Raw genomic sequence first — 24,718 nt, forward strand, 5'->3', positions numbered from 1 at the left:
CCATAAGTCTAGTCAGACACTGCCTATGCTTGAGGGTATGTTAAGACACACAGACACTATTTTTAAAGATCCTGTCTGTGCCAGAATCCTTGCTCCTACAGTAGATAAAAATATAAATGTTCCCCTACAGATCCTATTTTTATTAAGGGTCAGTTACCACTTGATTCTTTAATGGTATCAAATGCTAGAAAGAGGGTTAGCTCTCAAGCATCTGGGGATGCCCCTCCACCAGATAAAGAATCAAAGCTTATCGATGCTTTGGGTAAACGGGTGGTTGCGCAAGCAGCTAACCAATGGAGTATCGCGAATGCGCAGGGTTTATTAGCAAGATACGATAGAGCGCACTGGGACGAAATTGAATAATTACTTCAGTTTCTCCCAGAGGAGCATAGAACAAAGGCTCAGGATTTAGTACAGGAAGGCAAACTAATTTCTAATGCCTCTAACAGGCATTGCAGACTGCGAAAGCGTGGGAGGACTTAGTTGTTTTACTACAGATCCCTGGTGCAGAGTCAGATGGAGCCTCGGTACTGGAGGAGTCGGGGGGGGGGGGGTGGGGGATAAGGCACCCTGAACGAATGGAATATAGGGGGAGCTCCTGACATTCTTAGGTAGCACTGCTGTGAAATTGGGGACAATTGGACGGGATTGAGCAGCCCGAAGGTTGGTGTGCTACATTAGTCTAAATAAACCCAGCATATTGTAGTATCCTGTATGGACATGAAGGACACACCGGTGGCAAGGGTTGGGGAGGGGAATGGGAATGGTAATGGCTTTTGATTTTTATAATGGTACGTATCTTAGGCAAACTGTTGAGAATTGGTTTGTAAATGGGCAGACGACAAATTTGGAAGTGATTGTAGAAAGGTATACGATAAAGGGAGGCGGAGAGATGTATATCGCATGCTGGAATATATTATTGTATAACTACGCAGGCAAGAATGCCTGCAGATGGTAATATAGAACTATGACTAAGATGAGAATTGTATTACATTTTTGCATTGGATATGCCAGATGGTTGAAGTTGGGAAAAATCAATAAAAAATATATTTTTTTAAATAATAATGCCTCTATCAGATGTGCTCTAGATGCAGCTGACACCGCAGCTAGAGAAGTAAATACTAGCACCTTACTATGATGACGCACATGGTTGCGGATATCAGGGTTCAAACCTGAAGTCCAACAATCCATCCTGGCTATACCCTTTGATAACAAACATCTATTTGGCCCAGAAGTTGATCTAGCGCGCAAAAAATTTAAAAGGACACTAATGTAGCAAAATCGATGGGTGTGCTTCAATCTCCCGCCGATAGAGATTCCTTTCGGCACTCTTTTTATAGGGGAGGGTCCAAGTTCACAGGCACTGGCCAGAACACTTCCTCCTACAAAGGGAATTCCCAATCCTCTTTTACAAGAGGATTTTTCAGAGGAGGTTATAGAGGAAACAGTCCCAGGTGCAGAGGTAAAAACAGCACACCTCGCACTTCCCCTTCCTCAAGCAAACAGTGACTTTCCAACACTTCCCTCCGACTATTCCACACCTGTCGGAGGAAGACTTCAACATTTTCATCCCATTTGGAAGTCAACAACAGGCAAATGGGTGCTTGGAATTATCCAACATGGTTATTGCCTGGAGCTTATCAACAATCCTCCAAACATCCATCCTCGATCTCACAAAATATCACCAGACCACCAGCACTTGCTTCAACAAGAAGTGCAATCTTTATTACTCAAAGGGGCTATAGAACCAGTCCCACTTCAGTACCAAGGGTCAGGGGTTTATGCCCTTTACTTTCTCATTACCAAAAAGGACGGCTTCTTAAGACCTATTCTAGATCTCAGGGAGTTAAACAAATACATATTGTCAGAACACTTTCACATGGTAACTCTTCAACAAGTACTTCCTCTCTTGCAGCAGGGAGACTTTGTCTACTCTAGATCTAAAGGATGCCTACTTTCATATTCCAATTCATCCCACTCATCGCAAATACCTCAGGTTTGTGATAGGCAAACATTACCAATTCAAGGTGCTTCCATTTGGCGTCACCACAGCCCCCAGAGTGTTCACCGAATGTCTTGCAGTAGTAACTGCTCCTCTCAGAAGACAATGTATGCATGTCTTCCCTTACTTGTACGACTGACTTGTCAAAGCGGGTACTTACGAGAACTGTATTCTGCACACTCAGACAACAGTGCACTTACTTCATCAGTTAGGTTTTACAATAAATGCACTAAAGTCCACCTGTGCCCGGCACAAGTGCAATCTTATCTGGGAGCTTCCCTCAATACTCTCAAAGCTCTAGCCACTTCTAATGTAGCTAGAATTCACAATATTCAGATCACTTTATTACAATTTCAACCCAAAAGATCATTACCAGCAAGAGTCTTTATGCAGCTGCTGGGAATGATGGCATCCTGCATTGCAATCGTACCTCATGCAAGGATTCACATGCGTCCTCTGCAAGAATGTCTAGCGAGTCAGGGGAATCAGTAACGGGGTCTATTAACCGATCTAGTGTTGGTAGACAGCTGCGCTCATCGCTCTCTGCAGTGGTGGAACCCTCAAAACTTAGCAAAAGGGTGGCCTTTCATAGACCCCATTCCACATACTATACTGACAACATACGCATCCTTAACAGGTTGGGGTGCCCATCTTTAACATTACACAGTGCAGGGGCTGTGGTCGGACAATCACAAATGTCTCCGCATCAACTACCTGGAACTTCTAGCAGTGTTCCTAGCACTCAAAGCTTTTCTCACCCAGCTTGTAGGCAAGACTGTCTTAGCTCGCACAGACAACATGGTGGCAATATACTACCTACAGAAACAGGGAGGGACTCACTCTCTCCAACTGTACCGCCTTGCACAAAGTATTTGGAATTGGACAATTCGCCACAAAATCTATCTCCTAGCAGAACACCTTCCAGGAGAAGACAATCAGATTGCAGACCTGCTCCGCAGACGCAAGCAGTAAGTACACAAGTGGGAACTTCACCCCCAAGTTCTTCCACCCTACTTTCAAAAATGTGGATTTCCACAGATAGATCTGTTTGCCACAGTACACAACGCAAAATGCCCAAGCTTCGCATCTAGGTTCTCACACCCAGAATCCAAGGGCAATGCTCTATGGATGAATTGGTCAATTGGAGATATTTGCTTACTCTTTTCCGCCTCTCCCACTAATTCCATTACTGGTTCGGAAGCTCAGACAAACGTCCCTCACACTGATCTTAGTAGCCCCCACATGCGCTTGTCAACCTTGGAACACCACCCTGTTAGAACTCTCAGTGGTTCCACATAAAAAACTACATCTCACACCCGGTCTCCTCACTCAGAGCCATAGAAATCAGACATCCAAATCCCAGAGAACTCAACCTAGCGATTTGGCTCCTGAAGTCAGTTTGGTTATTTACAACTGCCACCAGACTGTATGAATATTCTCAAAGAGGCTAGAAAGCCTACTACTAGAGCATGTTATGCAGCAAAATGGAAACAGTTTGTTGTCTATTGTAACAACAACAATATCAATTCACTTGATGCTTCTGTACAGAACATTTGTTATCTGTTGCATTTACAGCAATGTGGAGTAGCTTACACATCCATTAATTTACATCTAGCAGTGGTAGCTGCATACTTGCAAAATAGACAACACTTCTCTCTATTCAGAGTACCAGTGATTAAAGCCTTCATGGAAGGATTAAAAAGGGTGATACCACCAAGAATTCCTCATGCTCCAGAATGGAACTTAAACATAGTCCTTACAAGGCTAATGGGTCCACCTTTTGAACCAATGCACAAATATCACTTACAATTCCTATCATGGAAAGTTGCTTTCCTCATAGCGATAACTTCACTAAGGAGAGTTGGTGAACTCTAGGCATTAACTGTACACGAGCCTTTCTTTCAACTTCACAAAGATAGAGTGGTTCTTCACACCAATCCTACATTTCTCCCTAAAGTAGTTTCTGCTTTTCATATCAATCAATCATTTGAGTTACCTGTGTTCTTTCCTCAACCTGATTCTGTAGCAGAACGAGCCCTACACACACTTGATGTTAGACGTGCTATACTTTACTACATAGAAAGAACCAAAGATTTTAGGAAAACAAAGCAACTATTTGTTGCTTTTTCTTCACCTCACAAGGCAATCCTATTTCTAAGTCAGGTATTGCAAGATGGATTGTAAAATGTATCCAAACATGTTCTGTTAAAGCAAAGAGAACTGTGTTAGTATCCTACTCGCAAAATAGAGGCTACTATGGCCTTCTTGGTAAATATTCCCTCAGCTGATATTTCTAAGGCAGCAACATGGTCTACACCGCACATATTCACCGAACACTATTGTGTAGATGTGTTAACAAGACAACAGGCAAATGTAGTCCAATCAGTACTTAAAGCTCTATTTCAAACAACTACAACTGCTACAGGCTACCCACCGCTTTGGGAGTTTACTGCTATATAGGCTATGCAAAGCATGTGATCTACAGCTCACATGCCTCGAACGGATAATGTCACTTAGCCAGTAAGCATCTGTTCTTGGCACGTAGAGCTGTAGATTCACATGCACCCACTCACCTCCGCGGTCTCCTGTAGTAGTTGCAGTTCTTAATTCACATTCATACGCATGGACATCTCTGTTCTACACATACATACTCCATTCTACCCTCTGCGGGAAAACAATCTAACAATGAAGTCTATGCGCACTATCACCGAAAGGAGTTGCTGCCTACCTTGTGACTGGAAAGACTTCTTCATACAACAACAACTTGCAAACATGAGGACCCAACACTAGATGGCAGGAATATGCAAAGCATGTGAATCTACAGCTCTACATGCCAAGAACAGATGCTTACTGGGTAAGTAACAACATCCTTTCTATCTATATTTATCTGTAAAATCAAAAACAGGAAACTGGAAGCCTTAATTAGGAGTGGCAAGTGCTATCAAAATGTGTTTTGATGATATCTTTTCAACATTAAAAAGTGCAAAGTCTTAATAGTGACTAGATACTGTCATTGTTAGTCTAATATGCATTTAATATCCCCGTACAGCTTCATATGGTAAACATCACAATCTTATTAATATTCCCCAAAACATGTTCCTGTTGAGCACCCAAGGTCCAACCACATAGAAGTACTATCAAAATCTTGTTTTATAGTTGGCTAAACATTGAATATCAGTTACAAGCTGTCAACGCCCATGACAGTGGGATCTTCATAACTCGAAAACCACCTTCTTCAGAACAATACAATCTTTATAATTTTAAGAGAAAAAAAATGCTCTGTGTCTTTGTGTGGGGTCTGAGAAATAAGGACTTAAATAATGTTGATCTATGGAGCCGTCATTTCAGCCCAGATAGTTTGCCTAAACGCAGCTTCTAATCACTTCCTTGCCTATTTTCATCCATGACTAAAAGGATAAAACCATAAGGACTTTCACATTGTTAAATACAATTTAAAATTTGTATTGGCTCTCATTTGGTTACAACTCATTTGTCATTTCACTTGCTCATAAGGAAGCCGTCTCCCCTCCAAAAAGTGCTGACAACGTCCAACCTCACAAAAAAAACATGTATTGTGGAATACTGATGGGATTGTGGTACTTTACCACATGAAGTTGGGTTTGGGGGTTTTGAGCGGGTATTAGACCTTGACATGCTGTTTGTTTAATACACATAATTTTTTTTGTTACTTTTAAATTTTAATATTGAAATGGTAATACAAATGAAACAAGTTTTTGTGTGGTACTCCACACTAAGGTATTAATGTGAAATGGGGGGTCTAAAGTTTTTTTTTCGGTGTTAAGTAAAATAAAAGTATTCTGAAGTCTCTGGTGATTTGCACCCCTGGAAGTCCGGCAATCCTAACCTTGATTTGTGTGCTGTTTCACAGGAGGCTGACAGACAGGCAGAGGACGTTAATGCTGAACTTTGCTGAAGACGAAACTGATGTGGAGGGTACTGTAAACGGAGTTGTCAATACTGCTACAGGTTAGATGTGCTTCGCAATGTTTTAGATTTTCTACGGTGTTGGCCAATTAAAATCACATTTGTGGCCATCTCCCTCCCAACAATAATCCCCTTCCTTGTAAGACTAGGAGCGTAATCGAGATAGATCTGTGAACATGTTGTATCAATGGGATGAGATTTGGAGCAGTGTATTGTGCAAATTAGATTTTTTACAACACGGGGGATGGTGGAGCTGGCAACATCCTTTTGAGAAACTAGCTGTAGAACATGCTCTTTCTGACTTTAAGAGGCTGCAAAATTCTGTCCTCATTGGACAGGCTCTGAGTAGATTCCTATGGCTATATATAATTTTTTAACTAACCAAATGTCCCATTATAATTCTCTTCATTATTTTGTTGTTATCCGGTAGTTCATCTTAGGCAGATATTTGCTCCCCTCTCTGCAGTAGCGTCCACCATATAATTAGGTGGTGGGAAGGTTAGACTATGGATGTCTGTGATGGAGATGTATATTCTGTTGCATAGATTCTTAGCTGGGAATCATAGCAAAGCCTTTGTTATGTAAAATAAAGCTGTACTACAGCAACCATTTGTAGTATTTAATTCTAGAGCACTGAGCACACTATTGCAACTGTAGTGCATCTGAGATATTGTCCTGTGTACTCTGACGCAGGGGTCTCCAACCTTTTCTGTAATGAGAGCTACTTCTGATCAGTGAAAATTGTCATAAGCTACTGAAGGTCAAGTAACTTGCACATTCTTATCAGACAGCCCCCTTTTCCACTTTTCTTGACTTTAAACCTAAGGTCCATGGAGCCCAATACTATGGGTTGAACACAATACTATGACTAGTGGGTACTGTCATAGGGCTGTTACTGTCATAGGGCTTCCATGTGTGTCAGTGAGTGCATGATCTGTGTGGATATATGAACATGTGTGAATGAATGTGATATGTGTATGGGTGACTGAGACGTTGTGTTTTATGTACTTGTGGCACAGGCCATACCGTTCACCATATGTACACTGTCACATGTACAACACACACACAGCCATTTTTTTAAAAAATGTGCAGAAAAATGCTCTGTAAAATATTCTTAATTGGGAATATGTGCACTTGATGGAACATTTTTATGCACTTTCTAAGTTTCTCCCATTTAAAATTAATGGCTGTATTTGTCAGTTCTAAATATGGCAGTGTGTCTACCTGCCACTGGGAGCAAGTTACCTGCTGTGTGTAAATGTGCCACTTTGAAAAGGGATATCATTCAGCTGAAGAGTTAACTTTGTTTATATGCATTACAAAAAAAACATCATTTTAATTTTCTCCCATGTCAAAGTGTCTTTGAAAGCAGCATGCATTTTGCTCCCAGTGGCCTCTAGACTTGGTGCCATATTTAGAACAGGAAATCAGTCATTTGTTTACATGTGAGGAATTTAAAGTGAAGAAACAAGCTTCATAAAACATTAGCACCAAGTTGGCTTGATTTAAAGTAGAGAAACACTTTAACACAATGTTTCATAGAAGCATTTTTTTCTTTTTAAATTTCCCCCATTTAAAAGAAAATTATTGTATTTTCAGTTATAAAATGGCGCTTTGTCTACCAGCCACTGGGAGCAAAATGCCTACTGTTTGTAAATGCATCACTTTGAAAATTAAAATGAAGAGCTAACTTAAACTCTTAATTTTAATTTTCTCTCATTTAAAAGCATTCAGAAACATCATTTTGTTCTCATGCTCCAGTATTGAGTTGAGAAGTTTTCTTTGAGAGTTAAATGTCTCTGTGATTCAGTTCTTTTTTAATTTTTTTTATTTTTTTATTTCTGTATGGGTATTTTCATTTGATTCATACAGCGTACTGTCATATTTGATGCGTACAAAGTTGGTGAACTAAAGTAAACAGTAAACCTTTTACAACTTTCTTGTGCAAAAAAACTTTGCATACTTTCACATTGGCAGAAATGTGAACTAAAGCCTCGTTTTCCACTGGAGATCTAATTGCAGACCTCAGCATTTAAGTGCATGAGCGGCGATGAGCAGAGAGAAGTCTGGAGTACATCTCACTTATAAGCAATATGTAATCTTAATGATCTCAGGCACATCAATGAACAGCAAGTAGGGTTACAGCAGCAGATAGACAATAGTAACAGTTGACAAACATCCAGGCCATCAGAGCAAGATAGCTAGGGCACCCAACGAGTCTACTACACCAGGTCTTGCTCATCAGCATCGTCCATTTCCCGAGCCAAAAGTTAGGAGATTAATGGGCCCCATATAGCCCGGGGCCTGGAGCTGGGTGGCAATAGTTTGGCTTATGTGAGGAGCTGATCCTTACAGAATATAAAATCTTGGAGCCAGTCTTTGAACTTCGGAGCTCCTCCCCATCGACATACAATCCTTCTTTTAGCTAAGAGAAGACACAATGAGACATATCGACGGTATTCCGCTTCTACATTCCCTATGAAACTAAGTATTTCAATCAAAGGCGTAGGGGTATATGCTTGATCAATCATCTGTGTAAATACCCCCTCAACTTCCTTCCAGAATGTTTGGATCTGTGGACAGGCCCACACAAGGTGCAAGAAGTTCACACCTACCATGCACACTGAGTGCATTTATCATCTTGACGAAGATCAAATCAGTATAGTGTTGCTGGTGTGTGATAGAGCCTATGTAGGAATGTATAATGCGCAACCTACTGCTTGATGCTATGCGACCTGTCTGCTGACAGCAGTAAAACCACTGTGAATTCGTAAAGGGGGTTACCCAACTCCAAATCCCATCTCTCTCTCGAACCTCTATCCAATACAGGTCTTTCCTTCTGTGCTGCACGGTAGGGGAGGGACACTAGGTGCTTAGGTCCCTCAAATGTAAGCATCATGTGCAATGTATCATGTGTAACTGGGCTCCCATGGAAAGTCAGGGTTGGAGCTCTAACCTCATGCCTGTCTAAAAAAGAACACATCCAGTGGCGATTGCTTCCCATTTGCAAACATGGTGTCACGGTCTATAAATATGCCATCTTTATACAGAAGGCCCCAGACAGTGGTGCCAGTTCAGAGCAGCATATTACGACATGCCAGTTCCCGAGTGAGTGGCGCCAAATTTTGGTAGAGTAATCGGAGAAGGGTGAATACAAGAACGGTTAATGTGATCTTTTCACAAGTTTGTGTCATGTTATGTTAGTGCATGCAACAGTAGAGTCAACGAGTGCAGAAACTGCCTATTTGGGCCTTAAGTAAGCGGTAGCTGGGGTCGGGTACATGTTGCCCTGTTCTATAGCTTAGTGTGGTATATATGGGACTGGTATGCACACAAAGATATTAAAGCTCCATATCCGAGGCTTCAAAGCCTTCCCTCTCAAAGGGTAATGTGAAAATCTCCCACTCTATGCGGTATTGCTTACCCGTCCAAGCTATGTGGATCAGCTGTGTTCTAAGCATGGCAAATGTTTCTCCCTGGCGAGTAGGGAATGTTAAGGAACAGATGTAAACATTTTGGTAGCATAACCATTTTCATAAGAGACCTGCATCTCGCCAGCGATAGTGTTAGGGATATCCATCGGGTTATACTATCCGTTATGCTGGCCAAGGCTTACCCGTAGTTGGCACGTAGGAGTTCGCGTCTGCCTCTGTTCACCTCTATACTGAAGTATTTTAAGGTAGAGTCACACCATTGGAGCGGATAATCTGGTTTAAGTCCCTGGGTGATGCCTGTTAGGGGAGTGATTCAGTTCTGAACCTCTGTGACCCACCTACGTCATAAATCTGAATGTAGCACTGCTCATTATCAGGCTCGGCTATCTGCAGCCTGATAATGTAAATTAAACATAGCCTTTCCTTCACTTTATAAACATAGCCTTTCCTTTACTTTATAAAGGAAAACACAACACTTATTTATTGCAGATCTTTGTTAAAAATTAAGGCTTGGAGCTAATCTGTAGGTTTCTGCGAGCTACTAGTATCTCATGATCGACTGGTTGAAGACACCTGCTCTAACTGCTGCTGTATAACCACTGTGTGCTGCCTGTTTACCGTGACCAATGCTCTGTATGTAATGTGTGCCGTCTAAATATGGTGGCTAGTGTTTATAATAGCACAGTCTGATGGCCGATTTAGACTTCTTTTTTCTCAAATATTGGAGTTGTTTTTAAAGTGAAGTGCATCTGTGTTCTTGCTTGGTTTGAGCACTTTGAAAATCTGAGTTCTTGTTAGAGGGATTGAAGGACATTTCTGCTCCCAGTATTTAAAATAACTTTCAAAACTTGTGCTTGTGGTGTTTTGTCTCAGGGCTTTCCGAAGCTTTTTGACAGTTTGCAGACTACTTACAGTGTGAAAGTGTGTATCTCCATTCAATTCTTTATTCGATCATTGACAACAAATGATCATAAAAGTTACAAGACTAGTATAGTTAAAAAGTTCCAATAAAAAAAAGACACTAATAAGAAACAGCATCTAACTAAATCTTAAGTATAAAATTATTTTACACAATCATACAGGTATAAAAAGATGTGCAAATCAACAACCGTTGTGCAAACAGCAAAATAAATAAGTAAAAAAGCATCAGTAGGTCTCAACATAGGAAATGATCATCAGATGTGCAAAGAACAAGATATATAAACAAGCCTACTCATTTAAACCTTAGGATGAAAAATGACCGATTGACAATATTTTGCGTTTGCGGATGGCTGATAAAAAGCAGCCCACGTAAAAACAGATTTTAGTGTTTGTGAGTTGGAGAAGAAGAGAAGAAAGTACACAGCTGGCCTGCACTTGGTAAAACCATACATTTTAAGAATGGGTTTTAAAAACGTTTTTGTTAACTACTCATAATATTTGCAAAAAAAAGAAAGTGCTCCAGGGTTTGAACTGATTTTTCGTCACATGGACACACAAGGATGGATGCTTTGTTAAACTGGCCTAACGGTAAACAAAGTATTGACCTAATTGTACCTAGCCTGAGTTTAGCCAGGAGGGACCTTTCCTACGGGCTAGGGACTCAGGAGAGGTATGGCTCTATGAGGGGTGTTGTTTTAACAAAGAACCTAGCTAGATGGGAAGGGAGGGGTCTACTTAGTGAGTAAGATGCACCTCAAATAGAGAAAAGAAAATACTTTTCTCGAGTCCCCTCACTCACCAAAGGTTTCCCCTAGGTGACATGCTTCATCATTGGGGCCATCCCAAGCATCTACTGCTTGGGGCGTGCTACGTCTTGTGACAGTTACGTAGGAGCACTATTTAGTGAAGACTATGTGTAGTGTAGTGAGAGGGGAGTGGTGTGGGTTTAAATTAAAAATTACCTAGATAGTGAGCGTAAATGAGTTTATTCGTGCTCCTAGTTGGTAAATGATCAAAAGGGGGGTTAATAAAAGGGGGGAATTAGGTAATAATGTGCTAATAGTCCCTAATATTGAAAGCCAACATGTTTCGAGGTTATCCCCTAAACCTCTTCTTCAGGACCGCATGGGGACCAGCCCCATGTGTACCACTCCGTGCAAATACCTATAATAAGGTGATAAAGTAAAAAGGAAAAATAAACGCGTACATTAGTGTCAGCGTAAATCAATTACATACGGTTATATTGAACGCGTAGTATTTAGTAGTTAATCAAAATTTGCCAATGGGATCCAATAGGTCAATTTGACGGAGGCAAGCCGAGTCAAGGTTATTTAGGCTCCTCCACCCCGGCAGACCATGAGGCAAATTTTGATTAACTACTAAATACTACGCGTTCAATCTAACCGTATGTAATTGATTTACGCTGACAAAAATGTGCGCTTTTATTTTTCCTTTTTACTTTATCACCATATTATAGGTCTTTGCACGGAGTGGTACACATGGGGCTGGTCCCCATGCGGTCCTGAAGAAGAGGTTTAGGGGATAACCTCGAAACATGTTGGCTTTCAATATTAAGGACTATTAGCACATTATCACCTAATTCCTCCCTTTTATTAACCCCCTTTTTTATCCTTTACCGTCTAGGAGCACGAATAAACTCATTTACGCTCACTAGCTAGGTAATTTTTAATTTAAACCCACACCACTCCCCTCTCACTGCACTACACATAGTCTTCACTAAATAGTGCTCCTACGTAACTGTCGCAAGTCGCAGCACGCCCCAAGCAGTAGATGCTTGGGATGGCCCCAATGATGAAGCATGTCACCTAGGGGAAACCTTTGGTGAGTGAGGGGACTCGAGAAAAGTATTTTCTTTTCTCTATTTGAGGTGCATCTTACTCACGAAGTAGACCCCTCCCTTCCCATCTAGCTAGGTTCTCTGATCCCTGATGTCGGATCTTTTTTTGCGTTAGTACCTAGGAAGACGAACCTAGCCATATCCTCCTCTCCTCCTTAATTCGTTGTTTGAACAAAGACATAATCCCGCAGGGAAGATTTTTTGGATTCCACTTGCTCTCTAGTTGAGGTTATATGTTTATAAAATAGTGTCTTGGCTTTGGGAATGTCCCCTTTGGTCAGGATGTGTGGGAGGAGGAAAACAGTTAATTCGAGTCAATGGCGTTTGCAATAGATTTCACATAATTTATCCATGGAATACAGATACCCTTTTTGGACCTAAAAGAATCCTAGATGATTTCTGGATTTAAGCCTGTACGGCTGTTGGACCAGACTGAAATCCAAAGAGTTAGGGGTGCGACCTTAATGAGATTGGATATATAAGTCAGCCCAAGCTCTTCATGGAGGAAATAATGTGGGGTTGAACAGGGGAGACCTAATAAGTTTCAACAAAATCTATTCTCCTCCCCTCCACCTGGACCTTGGAGACCTCCCAGTAGCCCCAGATTACTGCACAATAGGCTAAAACTGGGAAGCATTTTTTTAGAGTTGACTTCTAGGGCCGGCTTGATTGGCTTATTGCCAACGCGTTGAGCAAATTCAAATAGGGCCCTGAACGAATGGGTAAAATGTAGGCAGCAGTTGGTTATACTTGGGGCCCATGAATTTTTGGAATCAAAATGCCATGGTAGTGAAATTGGTGACCTAGTCTAAGGGAAACTGGTGACCTTATCTATGCTTTTGCCCTTGATCCAGAAGAACAACGTTTTGACACATCTCTTGGTACAGACCATGTATTTGGTTTTTAGAAATGTTCAGCCTAGATCTAAATTATCTACAAAGGTGGTAAAGCTATTGATTAATGACCGCAACCCATTAGGAGTGCGCAACATCAATACAGCGTTGTCTAGATAGAGAAGAGCTGGGACTAGGGTAGAGTTAATCTTCTTCCCCTCAGATTGTAAGGTAGTGTTCAGACCATTTACATATTAAAGGAACAGAACCGGGGCAAGGATACACCCTTGTCGGACACTCCGCTGTAATTCCTAATTACTTGTACATTCACCCTCTGCCCCTTACCGTACATAGGCTTTGCCCCCCAGTGTAGGGCTAACAGGAAGTTAACCAAATCCTTTTCAAGGCCCTGCTCCAAAAGTATCTGCTATAGTTTGCTGCCGTTAACCCTACTGAAGGCGCTGCTAAGGTCCATGAATGAAGGAAACAGCATCCCCTCCTTGACAATTGTGCTCTTATTGATGATGAGATTAAGGTTGAGACATTGCTGAACGGTGGCCAAGCCCTCTCTAAAACCATATTGTACAGAGGAGAACACTTGGTTGATAACCGCCCAATTTTCAACCCTATTGAGGACAATCAGTCAAAAGATTTTGAACGTTGAGTCTAGGAGGGATATGGGAGAGTATGGATCTCAGTGGTAATAAGTTTCAGTGACGTCCGGCATGGGAAAGATACTGAAAAGTCTTGTCTAGGAAATTAAGGTTTGATCTCGGAATGATCCATCAATTTTAAAATGTTAGTAGGAAAATACAAAATTGAATCAAGAAAAACACTGAAAAATCTCCTTGCTGATTCAAAGAGGAACCAAAAATAGAATAGAAATGGAAGACTGGGCCGAAGAGGAAAGGTATGATGATAATCTTCATCTTAACTGGAAAGAAATTTATTTAATCTCTAGACATTGAGCCTTCTATACCATTTAGAGTTCTGGAGGTGGTAAACATCTCATGGAACGACAGCTGCAGTTGGTGTCCCTGTCGCTGCTAGATGGAAATGCCCATACCCATTACCACATCTTCATTGACTTCACACAAATATTAAAAAACAGTAGAGAGCATGATGGAACCCTGGGGCTCCCCTGCATTGCCTTGACTTCAAGTGTTTTTTAAAGGTCCGAACCATTTACTAGCTGGCTATATCTTGGGAGCATAAAAACGATCCATAACTACCTCCTACCCTCTCAATGCCCAGGTGAGTAGAAAAGCGATTGTCTCATTCTCCCATTTACCAAACGCCTTTGAGAGGTCGAGGAGCACAAGCAGCCTGTCATCGCATTTATGGGGATAGTCTTGTTGCCATACCTATGCTTGAAGGCCCATTCATGGGAATAGAAGTTATGCCTTTGCCCAGGTATAACCGCAATGTAATGGAGCAGAGATTTGACAGGTCAGAGCAGGTCCTGAGCTCATTTATCAATAGTGGGAAGATCTTCAAATATTTAAAATTATCTGTGAAAGTCACTCATGATAGTGATTAATGCAAAGACAGGGTCCTAAGGGCTCAATAAACGATATAAATGTGATGAATACAATGATTACTATCAGTTACTTATTTCTGTGAGCACACACACATGCAAAAGTAGCAAGTTCTTATTAACGTTTAAACCAACAAACTCTAGAAATTCATTAATTATTAAAATGCAAAGTTCTTTAAAATCCAATAACAAAGAAACTACAGAAATACCCTCAATATGAATGCATAAAGACATATATGAACTTAATATAAATGTATGAGATCAACAAAATGACATTTCACTTACGTGGCATAGACACCTTCCAGGCATTTTGTATAGAACATAATGTAAAACCTCCATCACGTTGCCACAAAACTGACATAATTGCTTTTTTCCTTAGAAATTCACAGCCATCGTTCTATGTGTCATTGATGGGTGTGTGACAAAGTCTTCATTACCTTAGGATTCTGCACAAAGGGTTAATTGAGAAGTATTCATAAATATCAGCTGAATCATAAATATCAGCTGAATGGCCCATATTAATGGGTCTCAAGATGGTTTCTCTGTTAGGCAAAGTTTTTGTTCTGTTCTGCCTGGAGGAAATAGAATTGGAAGATCTCCAACATACTAAATAAACCTTTCATAAACTTCAAGTCATCCGCCTTTAAGAGTCCAATGCCAGGTTACATTAGTAGAAACAAAGTCCCTGAACAACCTCTCCTGACCATGGGAGCATTCCTTTGCCAGTCAAGCCGCAGGTAACCTTTAAATCCCTTTGTCTTCCCAACCCAAATGAACCAACAGACGAGCATTGGCAACATTTCTGAATTTCCCTTTCCTTGACTCTTCCGAAATGTACTCCGCATCTCCCGTGTATGCTGTAGCCCAGAAGGATATGGATCTTTTCAGCTGAACGACTGCTGCTATGGAACGTGTATCCACAGACCACATCTTTCATACAGAAAAGCTACATATCCAAAGCTTTCAGTTAACATATCGTTGCCTCCTCTTCAGTCAGTCAAGCAGATTTGAGGTTATGCAGTATGTTCTTTGCATGTAACCTTAGTTCTTCATTCACACACTCGCTGCACTGGTAGCTCTTCTTGCTGGAGCACTTTACATAGATCTGGATGATTCCACTGCGTTGTTTGGATGTCCCCTTGTTGTATCATGTGAACTTGTATTGTGCATTCTGGTAGCAGTTTATTTCTGATAAACTTGCGGTGTGGCTTGTATGCTTGCAGCGTGTGGTCTGACATCTTATTGCATATGGACACCTTGCACCTACACTGTGTTGTCCGTTAACAGTTGTCAGTAAGTTAGCATGCTTGCATTTAGAGTCTGTTTTAGAATATAATGTAAGTGGGTATGCCTGCCCTGCACTGTCACACTCACTCATTGATGGAGAGCATCCAGCACATTCCAGGGGCTCACAGTGCTCAGTCTGACAGCTGCCTTTTGCTGTTTCTGCCCAGGTAGCAGCACCCAGGACAGCACTCAAGCTGCCGAGGAGGTGCCCGAGGAGAACAAGGAGGGATTTCTTACCAAACTAAAGAAAATGTTTAGTTCCTGAGACCCCCAGCTGAGGTAGGAGAGCCTCTCTTTTCTAGCACATGTATAATTAAGCTGTGGAGAGTGGCTCCACCTTGACAATTTGTGCTCCTCTCTCTGGAGCAGACCACATTTTCCCTGGCAGCTTACGAAAGCTATCTAAAATGTACAACTTATTTTAAATTTTCTTGTCAACTTTATCCTTTTATACTAACACCAATGTCAAGGGACACTATTAATATAGTTGCACCATTGACAATGGTACTTTTTATTTTTGAAGCAGTCCCCTGAGTGGTCCTGCCCAAAAAGTGAGACTGTTGGCATGAAATCAAGCCTGTGAGCCCTTGGGTAATGGCAATGCGTCTCATGAGAGATGGAAGTTCACAGGGGTGTCTGAGTTAATGCACTGCTTGTAATCCGGTTGTCTGCAGCCTTGTGGTCTACTTTTGTAAATTGGTTGGCACACTCAATGAATAGTCTTGTCTGCTGTAGCATGTTTACCACTTAAAAGTGTTTCACAAGGGCTTGTGACTTCGTTATATGGGGCCCTTGTGCCTAGTACTACATAAGGTTATGGTTGACATTGGTTATTGTTTGAATTAGCAAGAGTGAGAGCTCTTGATCTGAGAGGCATTTGTTTTGTGTGATCATTTGATTTTGTCAAATTAAAAAAACAAATGTTCACAATTAATCAGTCCTTTTCTTTAAAACAAGATGATTTTCTAGCTATGCGGTCCTCCATTGTTTTCTCAGCATTTTTTTTGCAACAGCTAGTTTATTTGAATTTCATTAATGGCAGCACTCATCCTTGTGCACTTTGGATCAGGGATACCTCTCACTTTAATTGACTCCAATATTAATTTATTAGGCCAACAGGATGCAATGCAGTACCAGGAGAGTATTAGGTAAATAAAATGCATCTTTAAAACATCAAAGCTGTGCCAGGAGGAGGATTGAATATTATACACAGGTAATAAAAGCACAGTGGTAGAGAGGACAGTCCTTGCACACAGACGTATCTTAAAACAACTCATGATGAAAAATATGGGCAAGAGCGCTCTCTCCTAAACATTTACATCAAACTAGCCAGAGCAACAGAGCATTCCTTGTTCTTGAGTGCTTAGAATGTCTAGTCCCCTCAAGGATAGCAGAGGGAGAGCCCTACTCGGTAAACTCTTGGTTCGAGGCATATGAGCTGCAGATCACACACTGAGGATAAGATCGCCATCTGGTGTTGGGCTCGGATGATTGCAGGTTGTTGTTGTCTTCGGAGAAGTCTTTGGTCACGAGGTTGGTGACTCCTCCCCTGGACAACAGTGCGCATGGGCATCCACTCCATCGGCAGATTGTTTTTTTCCGCCATTGGGTTCGGATGAACTTTTTTTCCGCTCCAGCAGAAAACTTCCAGCAATCAATTTAACTCTTTAATCTTCATTTCATCGACGTCGACATCAACTCGGACCGGTTCCGGAAGCGGCTGATGGACAGGACACCCTTCAAAAAATGCCCCCAGTGTGGAGCGAAGTTCCCCCACAGTGACCACCACGAGGTTTGCAACCTCTGCCTGTCGCCGGAACACAACGAGTCCACCTGTCCAGCTTGTTCCGCTTTCCGTTCGAAGAAGACCCTCCGGGACCGAAGAGCTCGACGCCATATTATGGCCAAACCAGCTCCAGAACCGGAGGACATCTTTGCTCAAGATGTTCCCGAAGACGACACCGAAGATCTTGAGATCGTATCCGAAGCCGACGATTCCGATGACCTCATCACTCCAGGGCAGCGTGTGAGTACCACCCCCCCTGCCCCTGCCCCATCCAAAAAAGCATTGGTCAAGACTCCGCCAGTTGGGCCCAGTCGCGACCGGAAATCCTCTTCAGAAGCCCCGCCCTCGGGCCCGGCTCCGAAGACATCTAAGCCTGTGGGTGGCTCGGGCTCGAGCAAACCTCACCTAATTGTGCCTTTAACACCCTCGGCACCCAAACACCCATTGTCGGCACCGAAACAGGCTCCAAGACCGAAATCTCCTTCGGCACAGAAACGTTCCTCGGCACCGAAGTCTCCACCGGCACCGAAACGTTCTTCAACATCGATGCCTGAAAGTCCATCGGCACCGAAACCTCAGTCGGCACCGAAACCTCAGTCGGCACCGAAACCTCAGTCGGCACCGAAACCTCAGTCGGCACCGAAAAATCAGTCGGCACCGAAAAATCAGTCGGCACCGAAAAATCAGTCGGCACCGAAAAATCAGTCGGCACCGAAAAATCAGTCGGCACCGAAAAATCAGTCGGCACCGAAAAATCAGTCGGCACCGAAAAATCAGTCGGCACCGAAAAATCAGTCGGCACCGAAAAATCAGTCGGCACCGAAAAATCAGTCGGCACCGAAAAATCAGTCGGCACCGAAAAATCAGTCGGCACCGAAAAATCAGTCGGCACCGAAAAATCAGTCGGCACCGAAAAATCAGTCGGCACCGAAAAATCAGTCGGCACCGAAAAATCAGTCGGCACCGAAAAATCAGTCGGCACCGAAAAATCAGTCGGCACCGAAAAATCAGTCGGCACCGAAAAATCAGTCGGCACCGAAAAATCAGTCGGCACCGAAAAAATCATCGGAGCCGAAAACTGCGTCCCCGCCGAAACAAGCTCATAAAGACCCGAGGCGGACGTCACAGACACGACCTTCGGAGCCAGATGATCTTTTTCGACCAGATCCTACTCAGAAGCGGATCTATATCAATCCTAAAACGGGACATGTGACTGCCATCCCATATAAAAAGCGGAAGCTGGACACTACACCTCCCCCAGCTCCCATACGGAAAAAGGACTGTGCTACTTCACCACTTCGTCCTTCCTCTCCTGTTTTACCTCCTAACCCGTCCCCCCCTCCTCCTCCTGATTCTCCTTTACCTTTACCTTTACCTTTACCATCTCCCTATCATTCACCTCCTCCACAGGATGATAATGATGACTTAGGGGGAGGGGCGGACCCTGATTTATTTGATGATCCTGTTGACCCAAACGACCCTTTTACGTTCCCAGACCCAGCACCCATGGATGACTGGTCTTATCCTATACCTGACATGCCTGACCCCACTACCTACCCTTCCAAGCCCTCCCCTCCTGATGACCACCTAGGGTACGGCCAACTTATAAATAGGGCAGCAACATTCCACGGCGTTACTATGCACACAGACGCCATTGAAGAGGACTTCCTCCTTGATACCTTTGAGCAGTCACAAAAGACTGTTCACATACTGCCCATGATCAAAGGGGTCATAAAGCATGCTACTGAAGTCTTTAAGGACCCTGTTCGAGCTAGGGTTCTCAACCCACGAATCGAAAAAAAGTACCGACCAGCCCCGCAAGACCCTGCATACATTAAGGCCCAGCTCCCTTTAGACTCCCTAGTCGTATCAAATGCCAGGAAGCGCGCTAACTCACAGACAACTGGAGAAACGCCTCCCCCAGACAAGGAGTCTAAGCTTTTAGAAGCCTCGGGCAAACGGGTCGCCGCGCAGGCGGCTAACCATTGGCGTATTGCGAATACCCAGGCCCTGTTAGCCAGGTATGATAGAGCGCATTATGACCAACTTGAGGACCTTATGCAACATCTGCCTGAACCTTTTAAGTCCCAGGCCTCTGACCTCATCCAAGAAGGCAAATTAATATCTAATGCCTCCATTAAATGCGCCTTAGATGCAGCAGACACTGCTTCTAGAGCGGTCAATACTGGCGTCTTACTCAGACGACATGCCTGGCTCCGTATTTCCGGTTTTAAACCGGAGGTTCAAACCGCAATTCTAGCTCAACCTTTCAACCAAGAGCAGCTATTTGGCCCTGCAGTGGATACTGCATTAGAAAAAATGAAAAAGGATAATGAAACTGCCAAGTCTATGGGAGCACTGCAGTCTCATCAAAACCGGGGTTCCTTTCGTCGCTCCTTTTATAGAGGAGGCTCCAAAAACACATCAACTGAGACCACGTCCACCTTTAAAAATTCTGGACAAACATCCCCTAACAGAGGTTACTTCCGGGGAGGTTATAGGGGAAACAATAACAAAGGTCGAGGACGGGGCAACAACAACAACACCCGCACCTCACCAGCCACCAAACAGTGACTTGCCACCACTCCCCCCAGACCATCCCACTCCGGTCGGGGGGCGACTCCAACAATTCCTGCCTGTCTGGACTTCCATCACCACGGACAGGTGGGTAACACAAATTATCCAGTCTGGCTACTGCCTCGAACTCATACAATCCCCCCCAAACATACCGCCCAAACAACGTCCAATGTCCTCGCATCATCTCTCTCTCCTCAAACAAGAAGTTCAATCCCTGTTACAAAAACATGCGATAGAACCAGTCCCCCTTCAACATCAGGGAAAAGGGGTATATTCTCTATACTTCCTCATTCCCAAAAAGGACAAAACACTAAGGCCCATACTGGATCTCAGACTACTAAACCAGTATATACATTCGGATCATTTTCACATAACCACTCTCCAACAAGTCCTCCCACTTTTACAACAGGGAGACTTCCTCGCCACATTGGACCTCAAGGACGCATACTTTCACATCCCTATGCATCCCGCTCACAGAAAATATCTACGATTTGTGGTAGATGGGCAACACTATCAATTTACAGTTCTCCCATTCGGAGTAACAACAGCACCCAGAGTGTTCACCAAGTGCCTAGCAGTCGTGGCAGCGCATCTCAGAAGACAACAGATCCATGTCTTCCCCTATCTGGACGATTGGCTCATAAAAGCCAATACATACCAAAAATGCGTTCTCCACACTCATCGCACGATTCAAACTCTCCACGATTTGGGATTCACTATCAACTACCCCAAATCCCACCTACAACCTTCCCACTTACATCAGTATCTAGGAGCAACCATAGATACATCCAAAGCCATTGCCTATCCCAGCACAGCCAGGATAGCCAGTATACAAAATCTCATCTCTCAATTTCAAACTCATCCATCTCTTCCAGCAAGAGTGTTCATGCAGCTCCTAGGCATGATGGCGTCGTGCATCTCCATAGTCCCACACGCACGACTTCAAATGCGTCCCTTACAAGAATGCTTAGCACAACAGTGGAACCAAGCTCACGGACAACTTACCGATCTGGTGTTGGTGGACAGTCGCTCACTTCGATCACTGAAATGGTGGAACACCATCAACCTGTCCAAAGGGAGACCGTTCTTAGAGCCTCTTCCACAAGTTGTGCTAACTACAGACGCATCTCTCACGGGGTGGGGAGCCCACCTCCTTCACCATACCACTCAGGGCAGATGGACCAGTCAACAAAAACTGCTCCACATCAACCACCTGGAACTCTTAGCAGTGTTCCTAGCACTAAAATCCTTTCAAATTCACCTAAAGAACAAAACTGTCCTCATACGCACAGACAACATGACGACAATGTATTATATACAGAAACAGGGAGGGACACACTCTCTCCAACTGTCCCAACTGGCACAGCAAATCTGGAGATGGGCAATTCCCCAAAACATCTACCTGTTAGCAGAACATCTCCCAGGGATCCACAATCAAGTGGCCGACCTCCTAAGTCGCCACACACAACAGATCCACGAATGGGAACTACACCCCAAGGTTCTACTCCCCTTCTTCCAAAAGTGGGGACAACCAGACATAGACCTGTTCGCCACTCCCGAAAACACAAAATGCCCAACCTTCGCCGCCAGGTTTCCACACCCACAGTCGAAGGGCAATGCCCTATGGATGAACTGGTCAGGCAGATTTGCGTACGCCTTTCCGCCTCTCCCACTAGTTCCATTTGTGGTACGCAAACTGAAACAACAGTCACTAACACTAATACTAGTGGCTCCCACTTGGGCACGTCAACCGTGGTTCACCACACTTCTGGAACTATCTTTAGTTCCACATCAAAAGCTACGCCTCTCCCCGGATCTGTTAACCCAGAACCATGGAGAAATCAGACACCCAGATCCTCAAACACTGAACCTAGCGATCTGGCTCCTGAGGTCTTAGAGTTCGGTTACCTCAATCTCCCTCCAGACTGTATGAATATCATAAAAGAAGCCAGACGCCCTACTACTAGAGCGTGTTATGCCGCTAAATGGAAACGATTTGCCATCTACTGCGCTAATAATGACATACATCCATTGGATGCTTCCATCCAAAACATCATTTGCTATCTACTACACTTGCAAAGATGCAATCTAGCGTATTCCTCTATACGATTACACCTAGCAGCCTTGGCAGCCTACTTGCAAAATAGGCAACACCTGTCCCTTTTTAAGGTACCAGCCATCAAAGCGTTTATGGAAGGTCTCAAAAGGATTCTTCCCCCAAGATTGCCACCTGCCCCAGTGTGGAATCTCAATGTGGTTCTAACAAGACTCATGGGCCCCCCATTTGAACCTATGCACAAATGTGAATTGCAATTCCTAACATGGAAGGTAGCCTTCCTTATCGCAATCACTTCCCTGCGCAGAGTAAGTGAAATACAAGCCCTTACACTTGAAGAACCTTTCTTACAACTACACCGTAACAAAGTGGTTCTTAGGACAAACCCTAAATTTCTTCCAAAAGTGATTTCCCCTTTCCACCTTAACCAATCAGTAGAACTACCGGTCTTTTTCCCAAATCCAGACTCGGTAGCTGAAAGGGCCCTACATACCTTAGATGTTAAAAGAGCTTTGCTTTATTACATCGACAGAACAAAACCTTTTCGAAAGACAAAACAACTCTTTGTTGCTTTCGCGCCACCACACAAAGGCAACCCGATCTCCAAATCAGGAATAGCCAGGTGGATAGTTAAATGCATCCAAATATGCTACCTCAAGGCTAAACGTACACTCACAGTTCCCCCTAGGGCGCACTCCACGCGTAAAATAGGGGCTTCTATGGCCTTCTTAGGCAATATTCCCTTAGAAGACATTTGCAAGGCAGCCACATGGTCTACCACGCATACCTTCACTAAACACTATTGTGTTGACGTGCAGGCCAAACAACAGGCCTCCGTGGGCCAGGCTGTCCTAAAAACTTTATTTCAAACTGCTGCAACGGATACAGGCGACCACCGCTAAGGGGAGCACTGCTGTATAATCTATCCTCAGTGTGTGATCTGCAGCTCATATGCCTCGAACGGAATATGCTACTTACCAGTATGCATCTGTTCTTGGCATGTAGAGCTGCAGAGTCACACACGCCCGCCCGCCTCCCCGGGACCTGTATCTGTTCCAGCATCCGTCTTACTTAGACATTACACATGGACATCCTTTCTTTCTTTTCTATATACTCCATCTTTTCCCATCATGGCGAAAAACAATCTGCCGATGGAGTGGATGCCCATGCGCACTGTTGTCCAGGGGAGGAGTCCCCAACCTCGTGACCAAAGACTTCTCCGAAGACAACAACAACCTGCAATCATCCGAGCCCAACACCAGATGGCGATCTTATCCTCAGTGTGTGACTCTGCAGCTCTACATGCCAAGAACAGATGCATACTGGTAAGTAGCATATTCCTTAAAGAACAGAAATAGATTAGGCGACCCAGTAGGTTTTACAGCAATGTCTACAATGGATGTTAGCTATGAGTTGTCTGCTTCAGTGTGTGTGCTAAAACACACACAAACTCCATTCGCTTTTGTGCACAGCCATGCAGAAATGGCAAAAGGCCCGCAACACTTAGTGTACTTATGGTATATTTTTTTTAGAGTGAACATTGACCTGCAAAAATGGCATTAACAATTGAGATTGGAGAGATGTTGCAAAGTAAAGAACAGTGTAGGGTATGAAGGGAGGCAGATAATTAAATGAACTTGCTGTGCAACAACAACAAATAAGTGCAGTCTCGGACAACTTACAGTGACACCAATTATACAGAAACACCTGCGTAAAGGGAATAAGGTGACCATGTGAGATTATACTATCACAATTAATACTGAATCACAAAGTGAAGAAGGGGTATTCCATGTGCTGAAAGCATAAAGTCATACAGGCACACAGTGAATCCTCCCAAAAGAGCTTGCATTAACTATTCACACAAACATATACTATAATAGGGAGATTACAGTAACTCAATTTGCACAAGTAGAAAGTGAGAGGGCTCTCATTTGACAAAATCATTTACATTAATACAGTTAAAAGAACAGTGGTGAGCATGAGTTCGCAACCCTGTGTAGTTTTACAATTACATGTCAAACTAGTGCTCTCTCCCTTATCATGGGCCTCTTTAGTGTTAGAAAATCTTGGTGTTCTAAAATTGTGATTTTGCTTTTGATGACTAGTGTTCGCGTTGGTCTTAACTTTCATGTTGTTGTGTAAACTAATGTTCGAGACGTATGAGCTGCAGATTACACACTTGTACATAGATCGCCATCTGGTGTTGGGCCCGGATGTTTGCAGTTTGTTTTTCCTCTTGGAAAGTCTTTGGAAGTCACGAGGTCGGTGACTCCTCCTTTGGATCGTATTGCGCATGGGCTTCGGCTCCATCCTCAGGCTCGGATGTAATCTTCGTGCTCCGGTTCCGAACAGCTTCCAGTTCGACGATCGACGCGCAATCCTCACCCTAAACCGTGGTATTGTTTCCATCGCGATCTCCCCCGCTCGACGCGCCTTCTCATCGGCACAGACCTTCGGTTCTGGTCGTCGACGGCGGCCTTCG

At 43.4% G+C, this 24,718-nt stretch overlaps 1 protein-coding gene across 2 annotated transcripts in view; it reads left to right on the forward strand.

The window, feature by feature from the left end:
- The window catches only part of DNAJA3 (DnaJ heat shock protein family (Hsp40) member A3), a 291,953-nt gene that overhangs the window by 254,086 nt on the left and 13,149 nt on the right, over window positions 1–24,718 (forward strand). Inside the window, exons 10-11 of one of the 2 annotated variants that reach the window (XM_085628467.1) lie at window positions 5,892–5,989; window positions 15,985–16,096. In XM_085628467.1, coding sequence (XP_085484593.1) covers window positions 5,892–5,989; window positions 15,985–16,082 — 196 coding nt within the window. In that variant the 3' untranslated portion in view covers window positions 16,083–16,096. The remainder of the gene's footprint in view (window positions 1–5,891; window positions 5,990–15,984; window positions 16,097–24,718) is intronic. The other variant, XM_085628468.1, reaches the window with a different exon arrangement.

Source organism: Triturus cristatus, chromosome 10 (genome assembly GCF_964204655.1).
Source record: "Triturus cristatus chromosome 10, aTriCri1.1, whole genome shotgun sequence".
NCBI lineage: Eukaryota > Metazoa > Chordata > Amphibia > Caudata > Salamandridae > Triturus > Triturus cristatus.